The sequence below is a fragment of the Cottoperca gobio genome, chromosome 11, assembly GCF_900634415.1.
Source record: "Cottoperca gobio chromosome 11, fCotGob3.1, whole genome shotgun sequence".
Classification (NCBI taxonomy): Eukaryota; Metazoa; Chordata; class Actinopteri; order Perciformes; family Bovichtidae; genus Cottoperca; species Cottoperca gobio.
Window position 1 is genome coordinate 10,078,125 of NC_041365.1, and position 12,814 is coordinate 10,090,938.

A 12,814-nucleotide genomic window follows, 5' to 3' on the forward strand; every position below is an offset into this window, starting at 1 on the left:
CTGCCATCAAGTGGTTGTTTGTGTTCTCCTGGGTTAAAAAGCAGATCTGCACAGGAGAAATAACATACTGACAGATCCGTACATTAATCATTCTGAATGCTGCTTTGGTTGAAAAGGACTTAATTCACAAACACGTCAATAACAACAACTTGCACATCTTTTTTTTTTTTTCAGTAAAGTGTATATTTAAAGATGGCTGAACAGAACAATGTAAAAATGTAAACTTTGAAGGTGAGGGAGGGGTTTCATCAAATAAAAACGGTGCTAAGGACAGACGGCACTGAGCTACTAAGAAATGAGTAAACTTAGTAGAGGAAGGAACCGTTCTGCCGCTCCTAATGGACACAAAATGAAAACATAAAGAGGGCAACAAACTTTAATCACATTAAGGCTTGGTCTGAACTCTCTCCTCTCTTGACAAATGAGAAATCAGAAGGACATGACTCAGTTTTAGGCGTTTGTGTGACTGAATAACAACAATGTGGCATTGTGTCGACGGTCTGAAGTCTGAAATGGTGACAAAGTTTCAGAGAAGATCAAGGAAATAAAGAACAAAGCAATTCAGACAATTTTTTTTTGTGTAAAGTAAAAAGAAAACAGCTTATACTAATAAGTCACTTTTCTGTGAGATGTGACAGAACAAGTACAGCTGTATGATGTGTTAGTCTTTTTGATGTGTCACTAAAAAATGAAAACGTTACTGAAGCGTGCACATACAGCTGGAGAACCCAGACGCACAAAGAACAGTGCAGTGCCCATAGAACAAGAGGTCAAAGGTTACGGCTCGTTAGCGCTGTGTCCCAACTTTATACTATTAACCGTTAACTACTCAAGGTATTTTCTTCTATATTAAACTAAATATCAGATATGTCAATCAATAACAAAAAGAATGGTTTGCAGTACTACTAGATACTAATATTATAAAGTATATACTAACTACAGTATTGGTCACTTTTGTATGCATCACATCTAGTATGCTTACTAGAATTTAAATAATTAGTTGATCAACAGAAAATTAAAAAGGTCCACTCCACCAAATTTACACATTAAGAAATTGTAATATAACGACGGTATAATCAAGGTTCATCATAATCATTTATTGTTTTGTACAGAAAACCTGTGTTACAAACTGGGGGTGCGGAGTTTCAAAGACGTGGGCGTATGCCTGATATGGGGGGGGGGGGGGGTCTAATTGTAAGATGCTTTTGATGTGCATCATGGGAAATGTAGGATCCAGTGTTTTTGGAGCTTGACTCACACTATGGACTAAAGGTTAAGGATGATCTCTGCCGCGGCTGCTTTTAAAGCTCAAAGTCCCTCACAAGTTCACAAAATAAAGTGGGGTTCGATTTGTTGAGTCAGTCATTTTTCAAGCAAAAAAATGCTACCCATGTGCTTGTTCTAGCTAATTTTCTGTTGGTTTGAATGTAATATTTAGGAATTTTGGACGGTTGGTCGGACACAATGACATTTGAAGAAGTCGCCTTGGGCTCTGGGAAACTGACATGTTATAGACAAAAAAAACAAATTGAGAAAACAATCAGCGGATGAAGATGAAAACAATCCTTAGTTGCAGCCGTAATGTTTACTGACATATTTGAGAATAGTGGTTAATTAACTACATACTTGATATCATTTTAGAGTTGCAGTATGGAATTAGGACACAGCTCTAAAGTACAATAACGATGCACCGTAGTCACAGACCGTGACGGAAGTTTCTACCTCTCCTGACCTTAGTCGTCTTTTCTAGTCTCAGTTTCAGTGCCTGTGTACTAACTTCACAGTTCACCAGTCTATTTCCAGACATCCTAAAAATCCCAGTTTCCAATGCCTCAGTCTGGTCGAAGCACTCAATCGGCCGCATTGAGACACGATGAGCTGAACAAAACGCTAACAGAGATGACGGTCACAAATTACCGAGGTGAAGGTGACCAGCGATGAGGCACTAGGCTTTGCACGCTAAACTAGAGCGCTCCCTCTGCAGGAAGGGAGGCCTAATTCATTATCACTACTTTTTACACACAGTTGCTTGCTTCAGTCTTTAAAAACCCTAGCAGCAGAAATGTACAATCTATGCAATTTATGAAAAAAAAGGGGATGTGAAGGGGAACATTGTAAAAATTCACATTCATTCTTCCAACAAAATCTCAAGCCCCTTTATACAAGAATTATTGCATTCACTGTTCTATTTGCTGTCATACAAAACAAAAAGAAATGAACAAAACAATCACATAAAGAACTTAAGAGAAAAACTGACAACTGCATATTTAAAAACCACCACAATAATCCAATATATTATCATCCTTTTTAGACTTATTCTTTACATAACATATTTACATATTAGGCCAATTTGTTTTTCTAAAGAATTTGTGGAGAAAGAAGGTCAGGGAGCCAGGCAGACATAAAGGAGAGGATGATGATAAAAAGGTTAATATTACAGATGGGCTGTGCCTAGACGGTGACGTTCCTCCATACCGCATACGGTCCTCTGTACACGTGTCAGGAACAAGTCCTCAGCTTTCACTCCTGCGCTTCCTCACTCTCAGTAATGAGTTCACATGTGCCATGGAGCAAGGTCGATGGGTCTTTGGTGCAAATTTTCCCAGTCTTCTCTCGTTTCCCCCTTCACCTCCTCACACCCCCGATCCCCGCACTGATAAGCAGTTAATTAAACATACCACAAAAAAATTAATCGACGCCGAACCAAGCAGAGCAGCCCTATGCCTCGCCACACATTCAAGTACAAAGTAAAAAAAAAGAGAGAAAGAGGGAAAAAAAACAACAACAAAAAACAGGAGAAAATAAGCAAGACAAAGATCCTCAGGATAAAACGGACAACAATTCTGGAGCTAGCCAGAAATTACACTTCCTCAACACATGGGGGCGCTCTGATGAGAAGCGCCGGAGACCAAGTGCCAGATAAATGGCCCCTGTGTTCTTCTTCATTGGTTGTTGGAGGTTTCTTTGCAGTTGTTTGTTCGTTTTCCTAGAAGAGTTCATCGTCACCATTATTTTTTTTGTAGTTTCTTGCCTTTTCTCAGGGCAAGCTTGTTCTTGATGTGTCCTCGCTTCCTCTTGGCAGTCTGGTTAGAGGGACAGAAATAAATTAGAATTTATATATACATCTTTTATAACTATTCTTTAACTAAAATCATTTATTTAATGGTGTATTTGGGATGGAGAGTTGTTTATTGGCTGGGGACCAATTCTGAGCATTGGATCTGGGGAAGTCCTTTGCTTAGCTTTAATTCTAAATTAATTCTAATTTAAGTCCTCGAGAGCAAAATAAATAAACAAAATAAAATCTGGTACTCTACACCCCAGAACTACATGGTAGCATAAACTAATCTTTCTAAAACTGGAAGGAATATGTAATCCTGTATTTAACACTAACGCCTACCTTTTTGGAGGTGTACTTCTGCTTGGGCACTACAGTGCGAAGCTTGTGGTCCAGCGGCTCCCTGTTGTCCAGGTTCTTGACCTTGTAGATCCTCACCAGCCAGTGCTCCGAGGTGAAGGCCTCCTCCAGGTGCTTAAACGTGATATCCTTGTTGCCGATCTCGGCGTTGCGTGTTCGGTCGAAGCCAGGAGGCGTTCGGAAGTCCAGCTGGGAGATGGATAAAGTTTTAATTTCACTAATAATAAAGTGTGTAAAACTCTCATGTCTGTATTTTTGATATGAAACGTAGCTTAGCTTAGCACAAAGACTGGAAACAGGGGGAAACTGCTAGCCTGCCATCATTGTGGCATTAGCCGTTTTGAACACTGGCATATTACTCTGATCCAGGGGCACAACACGTTTCCAGTCTTTATGCTAAGCTAAGCTAACCAGCTGCTGGCTGTAACTTCATATTTGAGTGGCATCATTACAATCTAATTTAGCCCACTACAGTTTCACTAACTTCATGCTCATAACGACAAACGCAATTATTAAAGAAGAAAACAAGTTTGATAGCTCTTTGATTATAACACAACCTTGGGCAGCTATTACATTACACTTTGTATGAACAACCTATTGTTCCTATTATTCTACTACAACAGCCCTTACTGTGTCCTTCCAACATTGGATTTGCCCTTCTCACCTCTCATCTCAAAGCTACGCTCTACACCTTCCCTCTGTTGTCAATTTTTATTTTCAGTCTTCACTCTCCCACGTTCCCCTCTACAGAACACCTTGGCATCTCGTTTATGCCTTCAGGCGGCTTCAGAGGACACGGAGTGTGAAATATTAAATTATTATTAGTCACAATAGTTTAGTCTTTTGCTGTGTTCCTTTTCTTTTCTTTTTTTACTAGAACTGTTCAACATGTCATTTAAATATCAAGAAATAGAGATGCACTCTTTTTTTGGGGAGATATGAAGTCCACAGTTTGTTTCTATTTATTAAATACTTTCTATGATGTACTGTATTATGTATCGTCAGTATAATCCTTTAATCTCCACTACAAACGGCATCCTCAACTATATCTACTCATTGTCTTTTTCCTGACGTCATCTAAGCCTCCGTCACATCCTGTTTCTGTAAACCTACTCTATTTCTGTTTTCTCCCCTCGCCGGGCTCCCTCCCTCCTGTTCTTCTTCTCATTCTGTGCCTCAGATTCTCCATCTTTTCCCCCCTTAACAATGATGTGAGCCACACGCAGCTTTGCCTGTCCACAAATAGTGGCTGCACTGATTCTCCCATCTCTGCAGAGCTGTTGGCCGCATCTACAGCGCAGATGTAAGCACCTGGCAAAAAAAAGGATCGCTCTCATCTCTCCTCTGCTACCTTCCAGAAGTACACATTTGAGAGCTTCTGCCAATCCTTCAAATTCCTCCTCCATCCTTCACCCCCCCCCCCCCCCCCCAAACACCCCTGTCTCTGAGCCTCAGGAGCTCCCTAAGGCATCTCCTTAAATCCTGTCAGCCAGTTTTGCTTTTAAGATACAGTAGCAAGAGGTTTTACACCTTTGGTGGCAGCTGCTTGTTATTCTCTGGTAAAGCTGCACACAATATGGTAGCAGTACTTTTTACTGCTTCGCCAATGGCAGCTGCTTGTTACTTTCTGATCTTTGCACAAAGCTGGAACTCATACCCCCCCCCCCCCCCCACAAAATCTCTTCAAATACAGAATTTCTCGCTAATCCTGAACTGAAAAAAATAAATCTAAAAACCTGCACAGTTGTTGCCAATGTTACTTGGCCAGAAAGTGAACAAATCTTTGATTAGAAAGTCTCTCCTCACCTGCATTTCACCAAACCGGTAATAGGACATCTTGTACATGAGGCAGTTGAGAAGAGTTGGTGAACCGGCCTTGTCCACTCTGAACTCTCCCTGAGGCGTGAAGTAGTCGCTCTCCTAAAGAAGACAAGGATCAAAGTATGGGCGGATAACTTCAACTCTTGTCCCTAGTAAGGCTTTTACATGTGCAGTGTAATTAAAATATCCATTACCATAAACCCACTATATACTACAAATATGGAAAATACAATACATATCACACCATACACCAATACAGTACGATTTGCAAAGAATGGGTACAGCTCTGGTTTGCGTTTAGCCAGCACTTAGCCTTTGTAAAGGATTTTATAGCTGGAATTAATTAGATTTCAGTTGGTAATGTGTTCCAGAGATGACCGCCCTTCAAGGAGAACGCCGACAGTCCAAATGTAGCTCTACGATGTGTTATTTTACAGCTGCCACAGCCACACTAGTCCCACATCAGTTTAAAAACAACTTACTTTAGAACATTAAATGTAATACAACGTACACACTGTAAAACAATAGCGTGTAAATAGTTCTTCTCTTCAATCAGTGTTTGTACAGGTCTTTAAAGGAACAGTCAATGTTTTTGGGAAATAGAGATGATGAGTAATTAGTGATCTTTAGACGTGCTTGTATGCAGATTACGTTACATTTGGAAAGAGCCAGGCTAGCGGTGTCCCCACCATTTCCAGTATTTATGCTAAGCTAGGCTAACCATCTGCTGGCAGTAGCTTCTACAGAGAGTTGAATTAATCTTCTTATCCAACTCTGGGCAAGAAAACAAATATACACATTATTCAAATTTTAAGTAACTGGGTTACAGTTGACTTGCTCCAGTAAGATTTCAAGGAATCCAGAAACCCGGTTCTATAATCAGGGTCGGGGATTTCTCCTGGAGAGCACAGATTTCTCGGCCATGTATTTGGGTTGCCGGGATTCTAAATCAGCTTTTTACTTCTACAGATGTAGACGGGTGAAGCAACACTGTAACCGCAGAGTGCCAGAATGACATTCTCGTATTCAAAATAACTGGAGAACTGAAAGTAACGTGTGTGTAAATATGTTGCGTCACTGCCTGCATATTCTGGTTTCTCTGAATAACCTGGTTTCTTGACTGCATGCAAACCTACTGAAAGTGCTTTTGTGGCTGTTACTTGAATTGTACGCTGACATTTCAAGACGGACAAAAGTAAAATGGGCACACACTTGAAAATTTGAACGTTATAACAAAGGTTGCTGTGCAAGGTAAGCCTTCGAGTCACGGATTACATGTCATGAATGCGCCACACAATGGGCTAAACAGTCTGTCCTTCAGCATCATTGTAAAGAGTGAGTAAGAGTGAAGAGGAAACATTGATTTCAGTGCCGTGTAAGTGCTTGCTACAAGATCTCCTTGAGAATAGCAGCAGTGACGGGCAGGTCTCACACTCACCCTGATGTCCTTGGGGTGCTCTCCTTCTGCTATCCTCACCATCCACAGGAACTTGTTTATATCGTCTCCTGAGTAGCCGATTACACCTCCGAAGATGATCAGCACGTAGTCCACATCCAGCGACCTCATGATTTGGTACGCTGCGCTCTCGTTGGAAGACATGGCTTTCCCCACCTAAAAACGTCGGAGAAGAACGACAAGCCGTACTTTAATTGGAGTTTCCTCTGTTTCACAAGACACGACGCTTCAATACAGCAACGGGGGGGAAAAAACAGGAATTATTAAAGAGCCATCCATCTTGTATTCTCTGTAATTACATATCCTGTGGACAGATGCTGAAGAGACAACAGGCAGCAGGTAGAAAGCAAGAGAGAAGAAAGCTACAGGGCTTTAACAGACTTAACTAAAAGACAAAAACATTCCTCTACATTTGGCAGCAGGGAGATAAGAAAAACATAAATCAAACCCACAGACTATGACAGCAATTAACTGAAATCCCCCATAAGTGTAATTTCAGAGGGAAAAGTTTAGACAAACAAGATTACCTGGCTTGTTGGAAGGAGCCGTTTTATACTATATGGCAATTACATGAAAAAATGTCAGTGAAGAGCTTGTTAATCATCCAGTGGCTGCTGGAAGACATCTTCTGATTCTGTATGTGCATGAATCAAAACAGGAAGAGAGCAGAGAGATGAAGAACAAGACAGGCACGAGAGAAACAGACTCACCAGTGCTATGTGACTGTTGTTCCACGTGTTGTTATCTACTAGCGTGGTCCTGTTGGCCATGCCTGCTATCTGGTATCCGTAGTCCCACCACGACATGACGCGCACATGCTCTTCTGTATTCTGTCTCAGCCAGTAGTAGGCCTCCCTGAAGTCATCCAGGATGTTACGGGTCCTAAAAAGAAAATAAGGTTGACAGGTAACAGCGTTGACAGGCATATAGCTGCGCAGGCAATTCATATTTCAGGGTTAGGGTTAGACAGGGGTGTCAAACATGCGGCCCGGGGGCCAAACCCGGCCCGCCAGAGGGTCCAATCAGGCCCGCGGGATTTCTTTGCAAACAAAATGTGTTGTGCTTCTGTAGATACACTGTGATCTGTAAGTAATGCGTAAATGTAGTAAAGTAAGTAATGTGTAAATGATAAGCTGAGACATATTGCACCTTCTTTTCTTAAGAAACGTTGTTCATAATGTTTTGTAAAAAGATGGTTCATTAAATTTGAACATTTTCAGAATGTACTTGTACTTTCTTGCACTAAGACGAAGGGAACAATTTGGAGTTGTGTTTATTCATAGGTTATTATGCTGTGATGTTACTGGTCCGGCCCACCTGAGATCAAATTGTGCTGCATGTGGCCCCTGAAATAAAATGAGTTTAACACCCCTGAGCTAAGGCTTTGAATCAGAAGGTCAACAACAGCTGAAAATAGACCATCCGTGCATAATAAACAGAGGGTTAAAAACATCTCACACTTTGAACGCTCAGGTCTAAATTTACCTTGAGGAGCAGACATAAAGCCAAACAAGCAATTAACTTTAGGTATGGCAATCATATTATATCCGTGTGTGTGCACTGATGCGTGACTGTGTAGGTGTACGAGAGAAAAGAGCGGAGTGACAGCTATGCTGCTCCCAGTAGCACAGATAAAACCATTGTCAGAGAACCTGCCGTGGTACCATTAATATATGTATGAGGACTTGCAACCACCATTTACTCTTGGTCTTCAATATTTCCTCCCTAATGCTTAAAGAGAATAATTATGGCAGTAAAGAATCTCAGAGAGAATAATAGATCAGCTTTTTGTAGATTCAGAGATGGTCCACAGATGTTTTCTGTGACCCAGAAACACTAAGTTAAGCAATCATATTAAAGCTTATAGGTGCACATATCAATATTTCTACAAACCTCTTATGAAATATACATGCACCCCCTCTATCAAGCAGCTCTGTGTGTTCGTGCATACTCGTGCATATGTACTCATTCGCATGCAAGGCTGAGCAATTCATTCTTCAGTGTGAGACTTTGCGGTTATTCAACAGCCATTAAGACACTACAGCTGAAGTGTGTGAACATGTACAATCCCGTACCCGTCGTTGTTGTACGAGGCGAGCACCACACTCGGACTGGAGTAAGCGTTGCTGGTGACCCAGGTGCAGTGGACGGCGAACATCATCAGCAGCATCAGCATGAGCATGGTGACGATGGACTTGATGTTTGGACCCAGACCCTCCTCTGCCTTCTCCTGCTCTGACACATGTTTGCGCACCTTACCAGCCTGCAGGGGGAGACACACACTATTATGATGGACGGCCAAGTCTGTAGCATTCCCAGGAAGATGAATTATTGAGTGGAATAAATTATTGAATGAACTAATTGTGCAAAGCATCTTACAGCATCCTCGTGCTTTCAGTACAGTTTGATGCATCACTAAGGATTGTGAGATGAACCTTGTGATGAGTTAATATCATTTCACACCAGCAGCAGAGAATTGTTAAAGCCATAAAAACTCTGGAGAGGAGGAAATATGCATAATGTGAACATTTGTCTTTACTAGCACCTCCAACTACTTACTCAGACACCTGAACTGTGGCTTAAAGTGAGCGAGGACAGATGTAGATGAGACATAAGACATGACATTTGAATTCTGCCAAAAAGTGAGATCAACGGAACGACTGAAAAGTTGCCGATATCTTTAATCTTTGTTTGAATTAGTGCAACGATCCTCTTGTAGTGATATGCTGTATATGTCATTTGTTCTCAAGCCTGTCTTGTTAAAGGATCTCTTGATCTTAATGAGATCTCTAACTAAACTTCTTTATGAACATCATAAGTGGACAGTGGATCAATTGCTTGATAAAAATAAATACAAAAAGGTTGAATGTCTATCTTCGATGTAGTTTTCATTGTGGAATTTGATATAATCATTTGCATTATAAGCTTGCCGACTTCAATTCCCCTATTTTAGCAACATCCTATCATCAGAAATGTGCATCACCTTGTGTTATGCTGCCTGTATAATGTATTCCATTATATTCCATACATACATAGTGTTTCCACCAGTGCAGCGCAGCAATAATGTGTAAATAGCCTCGTCACCATAAGCAGATGTCCAACATTGCAGGTCTTCTATACACTTCTAAAGGACGGATATTTGTGGGTAGCACATGAAATGATGTGATTACAAGGTGGACATAGACAATAGACAAAGCCACAGTTTTGCTCAACAGTGACAGCAGTCGGATCAACATTCAACAAAGTGAGACAGATCAAACAGTTGCATCAAACAGTTGCAGCTGAATCACAGTTGAATCACACTTTACCCAAACTGGCAAGCTAAACTGGTAAGGAGTTAGGAAAGCTGACAAACATGCAAATGATAAATCTAAAAAGGTGTGTAAAGTCAAGAAGGAGCTTAAAAGGGACTGTTTGGGACTTTCTTGTTTGATGTAAATTTCGACAATCATTCTGTCCTGTCTTGACCTTGTCATAAAGATTCCCAGAATTCCTCTTGTCGTCCTCGTCGCTGCTGTCTTCAGCGGGTGGTTTCTCCCTCTTTGTGTCGTCTCCCATGTAATGCTCAAAGACGCTGGAGAAAGCCACCGCAGACAGCATGCACACCACCGGAGTCAGTGTCAGCATCAGACGCACCATCACACCGGCAAAATAGACCGCGCTGATGGCGTACAAGGCCACTGGAGGGATACAGAAAAAGAAGATGGTGGGGGGGGAGAGAGAGGGAGAATAAAACAAACAAAAAGGTCAGACACGGAGAAAGTCGGTGTGGATGTAAAGGGCAGAGGATATGGGGCGGAGTGTGTGTGAGCAGGAGATAAACACATGACAAAGAGAAAATGAGTTGTAACGCAGCATAATCAGTGGCCTATGCAGAGCTCAAACCCTAAATGGAGAGAGCGCTGACTGCTTTCCGTCCTTGAGAAGTGCAGAACCGGGTCAACAGGTGCATCGCTAATCAATAGCTGTAATTGGCTGATTAAGTCTGAGGGAGAAACGGGTCGGGCTGCTGAAGAGCTGTTTCTAAACACTCAAAAGGTTCTCTGCCCTTGATCTCGGCTGTCTCACTCTGTAAACAGAAAGTTTTGTTTGAGTCGTTTGTTTTTCAATTCCCCCTCACTGCTTTTCTTTTAGGCAGATGGAAAGCTGAGAGCGCATCGCAATATTAACGAGACAAAGGACATACTGTACTGATGGAGATGCATCTTCAACCAGGAGGCATTCATTCATACCGGGAGATGAGACTCCTGGGGCCGTATCCATAAAGTTTCCTTGTATAAAGAGTTGCTAGTGACACAATTGTAAGAAGATTCTTATAATTAGGACATTCTCTAAGAATTTCCCTTCACAGTTAATACTACTTACAGTTGATCCTGGTGAAGTTATTCACAAAGCAGCTAAGCTCTTAAGAGATCTCCTAAAGTGAAAAACTGGTAGGAGCAGGAAGGAGGAGATGAGCACAAGATAAATTGGTGTGTTTGCTGGTTTATAGATTTACATGCTAACCAACGCCGCTACTTATATAACCTGGCCAGCTAACAGAGTGATGAACGCAGAGCCATTTCCCCCCCGTTAATATCAAATATATTAAGTACTACAATAAAGTATGGCTTACAATATATTCAACAGAGAGGATCATTATATAAAACAGTATTCATAACAACACAACGTCTTAATAATAATAATAATAATCAGTCCGTTCTCTGCCCACCATCACACTTTTAAAAGAATGCCTTCTACTTGGCAACGAGCTCAACCACTCCTCAACTAAAGGTATCCTCTTTGTTTCAAGTTTTATTTGACTAATTATATACTATTTACAAATCATGCATGTTAAATCATAGCTCACTGTTAACTAAGCCGGCAACTGACTAACGATTAAAGGATGATACCAGATAAAGTAACAACTAAGAAATGACAGAGTAGTGAAGTGGCAGCACAGTGTTGGTGCTTTGAATGCTCAATGTCTGCAGGCAACATGTTTACAAAAGATGACAAAAAGACGTTTTAATGTTAAGTTAAGCAGATATAATGGTCGCCATGTAAAACAAACAGCTAGAGGAATCACCAAAGTTATTACAATTCATCCTGAAGGGAAAATGAAAGTCAGAATGTCAAATACTCCTGCATAATTTCAGAAAAACTGTAGAGCTGCAATTTTAATAAAAAATGTCCTACCAAACACTCGCTCATCATTGATGTTCTTGATACAGAACCACAGGCCTGCTGGGAACGTGCAGACCAGGATGTGGAGGTCAAAGAAGAAGGAGACCCACGTTGTCGGCTGGTGCTCCGACACCGATGCTATGATGGGGATGTGGATCTTGGCATAGCTGGGAAAAGAGGCAGGCAGGAGAAGGAAGAGACAGACAGGATGTAATTCATGTTGGGTTGAGCCCATTGGGAGAGTTGAGACAAATCATACAATAGATCCTCCTGATTAACTCCAGAGTTATGAGGGAAAAAAAGATAATTCACCTCCCCGGCATGCTTGTGGTAAAATATGAAAATGTTTAGCACTGGAGATGAGTAATGGGTTTCTTTTGTTGCCGTTTTTTTGATCTGTGCGTTCCTTTTTTATTCATTGTGGGTTTTTACTCAGCAGTTTCAATAAGATTTAAAATATTTCTCTCTAAAGTGTTTTGTGATTACAGCTGGGAAAGAGAAAACACACAGCACATTAAGGAATTAGTATCAGCCTCCAGGGGAAGAAGAAGAAGAAAAAAACTATCCCATACTGCTTCAGTCAGCAAACAAGAAGAGGGGGGGGGGGGGTTGATTGGATGTGCAGAAATATCAAACATGTTGCAGTGCATTTGGAGAACACAGGGTGCCTGGTGCTGTTTGCAAGAAAGACAACAGTTCAGCACAAAGCCTGTACTGAACTATTCTCCCCTCTGGGATGATGCAGGGGGGTTTATAGCAGTCTTAGAAAACACACACTTGATTGAACAAGTGTTCCATCGACAGTGAGAGTGTGAAGGTCAGCAGGGCTTACCCGGTGTCCCAGAGAGAGTAGAAGCGACCACTCCACGGAGCAATGTATCCTAAGGAAAGAGAAGACAATCAATATGGACTGCTGGTAGGGATGCTGGAAGTTTGCCAAATGATGTTTATGT

General features: G+C 41.3%; 1 protein-coding gene across 1 annotated transcript in view; it reads right to left on the minus strand.

Moving 5' to 3' along the window:
• Positions 1–360: 360 nt before the first annotated feature.
• The window catches only part of LOC115015451 (dolichyl-diphosphooligosaccharide--protein glycosyltransferase subunit STT3B-like), a 72,862-nt gene continuing 60,408 nt past the window's right edge, over positions 361–12,814 (minus strand). Inside the window, exons 9-17 of the mRNA XM_029442785.1 lie at positions 12,694–12,742; positions 11,874–12,028; positions 10,164–10,375; positions 8,771–8,958; positions 7,406–7,577; positions 6,678–6,851; positions 5,225–5,338; positions 3,401–3,607; positions 361–3,083 (exon numbers count right to left, since the gene is read on the minus strand). Coding sequence (XP_029298645.1) covers positions 3,009–3,083; positions 3,401–3,607; positions 5,225–5,338; positions 6,678–6,851; positions 7,406–7,577; positions 8,771–8,958; positions 10,164–10,375; positions 11,874–12,028; positions 12,694–12,742 — 1,346 coding nt within the window. The 3' untranslated portion in view covers positions 361–3,008. The remainder of the gene's footprint in view (positions 3,084–3,400; positions 3,608–5,224; positions 5,339–6,677; positions 6,852–7,405; positions 7,578–8,770; positions 8,959–10,163; positions 10,376–11,873; positions 12,029–12,693; positions 12,743–12,814) is intronic.